Source organism: Terrapene carolina, unplaced genomic scaffold (assembly GCF_002925995.2).
Source record: "Terrapene carolina triunguis isolate 2854851 unplaced genomic scaffold, T_m_triunguis-2.0 Scaffold193, whole genome shotgun sequence".
Taxonomy (NCBI): domain Eukaryota; kingdom Metazoa; phylum Chordata; order Testudines; family Emydidae; genus Terrapene; species Terrapene triunguis.
The window spans coordinates 9,487,494-9,493,493 of NW_020664544.1; the positions used below are offsets into that span (position 1 = coordinate 9,487,494).

General features: G+C 55.0%; 1 protein-coding gene across 1 annotated transcript in view; it reads right to left on the bottom strand.

Annotated features, from left to right (window-relative positions):
- MRC2 (mannose receptor C type 2) overlaps positions 1-714 on the bottom strand; it is an 86,508-nt gene extending 85,794 nt beyond the window's left edge. The window contains exon 1 of the mRNA XM_026654701.2: positions 356-714. Coding sequence (XP_026510486.1) covers positions 356-458 — 103 coding nt within the window. The 5' untranslated portion in view covers positions 459-714. The remainder of the gene's footprint in view (positions 1-355) is intronic.
- Between the last annotated feature and the right edge of the window lie 5,286 nt (positions 715-6,000).

Below are 6,000 nucleotides of genomic sequence, written 5' to 3' on the forward strand. Positions count from 1 at the left end.
TGTGGAATATTGATCAGGGTGGAATCGCTGGTTAAGCCTCGGCAGCAGAGATGAACTGATCTTTAAGGGGAAAAGCACTTTTTTGGAGGGGGGGGGTTACTGTGTTTGTAATGAGCTGTGTGGTTTCATTCCATCCCAGCCCCTCTTCGAGCAGTGCCAGGGAGCCCTCCACATCTGGTTTCACTCAACTCTTTGCTGCACACCCCCACCCACTGCCTCCTTTCCCTCTTTTCTTTCAAAAAAGGGACTCGATCTAGAGCCGCCGATGCACAAAGGAACCGAGCACCTCCTACCCCCCTCCCCCCCCACTCACAGACACACACTTAGGAGTTGGAAAAACATGTGCAAACTCTACCTGGGCGAGCAGCGCCGAGACGCAGATCAAGGCTCAAGACGCAGAAGAGCGCGCATTGCACCATCCGTGGCCATGGAGAGCAGGCGAGATTAGTGAGTTTCATGCCCAGGGATAGGTTTTGCTGAAGGGTTTTTTCTTTTTTTGGATGGAGGCTGGATTTTCCCTCCCCCCCACTCTCTCTCTCTCGCCTTCTCTCCTTGCAGAACTCCTGAGTTGGGCAATTGTTTTCTCCCTTCTGCTCTCCTCTTGCTCAGGAGGGAGGACGCTGGAGGGGCTGGGGTGAAGGAGAGGGGGGTGGAAAGACAGAGAGAAGGAGGAGAGGAACACCAAAAAAGTGTCTCTGCTTGTCTGCTAATGGTTCAAAGAAAGCCTCCGAGTAGACACTGCGTCACCGGAGAGCCAGTCACTTGTGGGCTGATCCCAAAAAAGCAGGGAAGGGGGGAAAAAATGTTTCAGGCTTAGCAAACTGGAAGCAAACTTCTGAGGCGCTTGGGAGGAAGCGCTGCATGGGCTGTTGCAACACTTTGCAGTGGGGCGGTGCACCTTCCCTGTGTGTATTGCAAAGCAGTTTTTTTGGGGGGGGGTGGGAATGGGATGAAATGCATGGACCCCGGCCGGGAGGTCAACTATTCAGACCGATCAGCTGCCACCCCAAACGCCACAGTTCCCCTCTGCCATGGGAGCTCGGGGGCTGTTTGCTGCTGTCTTTGTTAATGGCAAGCAACTGTGGTGGAGAGGGAGCTGTGGATGCTCCCCCCCAGCCCCCCAGGAGGTTAGCCGGGCACAGTGACATTCCTTCTAGATTTTACAAATAATGTAAAACCCAATGCCCTGCTGCTAAAAAAAAAAAACCCACACTGCACATTCAAAACGAATCAGGCACCACGTTGCAAAATTCTATGATCTGTCTCCTCCCCATTCTCTTGCTGCCAGGTAAGAATAACTGCCCCTGAAGTCATTCTCCCAGGGGAACAAGGCACCATGATTTGAAGGCAACACAAAGTGATCTGCATTGGTGGACAGATACAAACTCGAGTGAGAGCAACTACACTGCCCAGAGCCTTTGGAGGACTGCGCTGAGCAATTGTCTAACTCACTCCAGCTGTAGCCTGTTCCCCCTGGTGGGCCAGCCAACTCCAGTGAAAACCGCCACGCCACGCCACTCAAGCGTGTGTGTGGGGATGGGACCTGAGTTAGGGGCAACGCTTGACTTCATCCTGCAGCCAAGACAAACCCTAAGGGGGTTGTGCCCCCCTGTAACTACAGAGCATCCTTTGATGCTGCTCAACTTGTGGAAGAGGGATAGTTCTGGAGTCCACCCTCGTGGAGGGAAATAAGGGAAAACCACATGGAATATGAGGGACCAGGCTTTGTTTTAAGGGACAGTTTAGGGAAACACCATTGCACGTAGCCCATCATGGATTTCGTCTCTCAGGTGTACAATGCAATGATCATCAGCTTCAAGTTAACGTTTAAAAGGGTCCTTGTTCCTGGTTTTAACACGTCAGTACATCGCACAGTAAAGGGGGGGGGGTCACCCTAAGGGACAAATCAGTGAAAGACGGGACGTTCTGCATGAGGTCAGACAAGATGATCTAATGATCCCTTCTGGCCTCAAAGCCTAGGAAACGTGGCGCCCCCAGGATGCTTTCCTCCAGTCGCCGCCCAGCAGGCTGGCCCATCCTTGCTGTTCCTGGGGATCTAAGAGGGTGTGGGGTGTTGGCTGGAGGATGAGAGGAGGAGGGAGCATAGTCTGCTTCAGCACAGACCACCTGTGCCTCTCCTGCCCGCTGCTCCCAAGCAGCAGCCCTTTGCCCAGCACTGCCCCAATGGGCCAGTCGTCACTAGACGGCGGCAACTGCGGCACAGAGGTTCGTAGCCTGGGTGCATCCACGCTGGCCTCTGCGAACGTATTACCGGCAGCCTCCCCTGGACTGCCACTCAATTCACTGGAGGCAGAAGAGGCGGGGCTAGACCAACCCAAAGGGCAGGCCGCTTTCCTGCATCCCCCACTCACCTATATGTGCTGCACCAGGCCAGCAGTTCCTCCTCCACCTCCTGCCCCCCCCTTCCAGAGGGAAAACACCCAAAGCCTGTGAGGGAGAGAACTACTGCATGGGGGCTGGGAGTAGGGGGAGGGGGAGAGCCAAAGAGGCTCTGGGAATCTTCACGTAGCGGGATGAGAAGAGCCCACAGAGGTGGGGAAAATGCCCCTGCAGGGTTCGGGTAAGAACAAGAGAAATGGCCAGTGCTGGGGAAAGACAGAAAATATTCTTAAAGTGATGGCAGTGGGCATGGAGGGGGGATACGGGTCGCTGGGCACACAGAGGGCAGTGGGAATGCATCAGTACAGGGCATGTGACACCCAGTTGAGCAGTTCTGATTTCACCCAGCACCGGGGGAAGACGACAGCGGATAGTCACCCCTGTATTTAGGCTGCCCAGCACTTCCCATCGTAAAGGCTTCTTGCCACCTTTGATTTGAGACTCTCCCACCTCCGTTGTTTGCAGCAGGTCTGTGAGCAGCTCCTCCGTTCAAGGACGCCGCAGGAGTCCCCCACCCTGAGGAGGCAACAGCCCTGCATGGGGATCCATCCCCAAACGCACCATTCCCCAGTTGCACTCTTCCCCCCCCCATCCCAAGGTGTCTGGGTGTCAATCAAAAGGGCGTTCTAGGGTACAGGGAGAGCTGCACCAGACTAGGGGGCATGCAATACAGGGTGGAACAACGGTGGGGGGGGGGGGGGGGAGAGGAGAATAATACAGGAAGACCATTTTGAAGCACTTGGAGAAGAGGAAGGTGATCAGGAGCAGTCAACATGGATTCACCAAGGGCAAGTCATGCCTGACCAACCTGATTGCCTTCTATGATGAGACAACTGGCTCTGTTGATATGGTGAAAGCATTAGATGAGATATATCTTGACTTCAGCAAAGCTTTGATATGGTCTCCCACAGTATCCTTGCCAGCAAGTTAAAGTACACCACTACCTCGATATAACGCGACCCGATATAACACGAATTCGGATATAACGCGGTAAAGCAGCGCTCCAGGGGGGCGGGGCTGCGCACTCCGGTGGATCAAAGCAAGTTCGATATAACGCGGTTTCACCTATAACGCGGTAAGATTTTTTGGCTCCTGAGGACAGCGTTATATCGAGGTAGAGGTGTAGTATGGGCTGGATGAATGGACTATAAGGTGGATAGAAAGCTGGCTAGATCATCGGGCTCAACGGGTAGTGATCAATGGCTCGATGTCTAGTTGGCAGTCAGTATCAAGCGGAGTGCCACAGAGGTTGGTCCTCGGGCCGATTTTGTTCAACATCTTCATTAACGATCTGGATGACGGGATGGATTGCACCCTCGGCAAGTTTGCGGAGGACACTAAGCTGCGGGGAGAGGTAGATACACTGGAGGGTAGGGATAGGGTCCAGAGTGACCTCGACAAATTGGAGGATTGGGCGAGAAGAAACCTGATGAGGTTCAACAAGGACAAGTGCAGAGTCCTGCACTTAGGACGGAAGAATCCCATGCACTGCTACAGGCTGGGGCCTGACTGGCTAAGCGGCAGTTCTGCAGAAAAGGACCTGGGGATTACAGTTGACGAGAACCTGGATATGAGTCAACAGTGTGCCCTTGTTGCCAAGAAGGCCAACGGCATATTGGGCTGCATTAGTAGGAGCAGTGCCAGCAGATCGAGGGAAGTGATTATTCCCCTCTATTCGGCACTGGTGAGACCACATCTGGAGTATTGCGTCCAGTTTAGGAGCCCCCCACTACAGAAGGGATGTGGACAAAATTGGAGAGAGAGTCCAGCGGAGGGCAACAAAAATGATTAGGTGGCAGAGGCACATGACTTACGAGCAGAGGCTGAGGGAACTGGGCTTATTTAGTCTGCAGAAGAGAAGAATGAGGGGGGATTTGATAGCAGCCTTCAACTACCTGAAGGGGGGTTCCAAAGAGGATGGAGCTCAGCTGTTCTCAGTGGTGGCAGATGACAGAACAAGGAGCAATGGTCTCAAGTTGCAGTGGGGGAGGTCTTGGTTGGATATTAGGAAACACTATTTCACTCGGAGGGTGGTGAAGCACTGGAATGGGTTCCTTGGGGAGGTGGTGGAATCTCCATCCTTTAGAGGTTTTTAAGGCCCGGTTTGACAAAGCCCTGGCTGGGATGATTTAGTTGGGGTTGGCCTGCTTTGAGCAGGGGGTTGGACTACATGACCTCCTGAAGTCTCTTCCAATCCTAATGGGATGAGAGGACAGGAACCGGGGGCATATGGGGCAGGATGCTAGAAAAGGAGGCCGATGGCATGTGGGACAGGACCCCAGGAGTTGATAGGGTGGGAGCAGGATATGGTGCAGCAGGAGGATGGGCAAGGGGCAGACGATGTGGAAGATAGATGGGCTAGGACACAGAGGGGGAGATGGGATGCAGGAAGGCTAGACCATGGGGTGGGGTTAGGACCCCAAGGGGGCAGGGGCAGCTGTGGGGGCAGGAGAGCTCGGACAGGGAGCAGATGGGGACTAGGGGTGCCACTTATCTGGTCATCACCCACCCTGGGGGGGCCCCTCGTTCTGGGACTTGTCCTGGGAGAGGCGGGCAGCAGCTGGGCCAGGCCCCCCAGCCACATGGACCGTGCAGAGGCCTCAGGCATGTGTTCATGCGCGCAGGGATGCATGAGCTGGACACCCTGCGGCTGCCCGTTAATGCGCTTCACCCCAGTCCCCTTTCAAAGAGAGCTGGGATCGAAGCACACAGAGGCTGGGTTAACGGGCGGCAGGGTGAACGCGGACAGCGCGCACCGCGGCAGGGGGGACATCACAGCCTCACCACGAATCTGCCACCCGAGGCAGCTGCCTCTCGTGCCTGCAGCAACTTCCATGCATACCATGCTGGAAAAGGCGCCTCATGCACCTAAAGGCCGCCAGGGTGCGGGGAAAGGCAGTCACCCCCCAGACACCCCCGTTAGCTCTGCCACTGTTCACCATACTGCTGCGAGGGAACCCAGCCACTGGGTCCCCAGGCGTTTCAAGCCTCCAAAGCCTGAACAGAGCCCAGCTGCTGCCCCAGACTTGGGGTCCCTAGGCACACTTTTGGGGCACAGACCCTCTGCCTAGCACCCCCTCCTGAGAGCTGGAACACACAGTCCAGCTGCCTAGCCCGTGGGCTCAGTGCTGACCCTTCAGACTCCCTTGTAGCTTAAACACCCCCTTCTCCAGTCCCTACCCCCACAGCGGGAGCCTTCAGGCTTACAGAAGCTCTCCCAGGAGGCCCATGGTACAGGTCAGGCATATACCACACGCTTTGCACAGGATCAATGATCTTCACTCTTTTACTTACCACGTAAAGCACAAGGGAGTCCCGACCATGACAAACCTCCTAGCCTCAGCAAGCATCCAGCACTCACTCACTTTTCCCTTGGGGACCATCTGTGTTCAGGAAGAAGCCTCCATGCTAGGTTGCTTCTCCCTCCTCTTGTCTTGAGCTAGGGAAAAAGGGCCCCCAAATAGATCAGCTCCTCTTTTTTTTTGGTATAACTTTCCAGTCTCCTCTGTGAGGTGACCAGAAACCAGAGAAGTCACCCCATGACTTCATTGCCAAGCAACCTTTCCCCTGCTAAACCAGTTCCCCTGGTTGGGAGCCAGT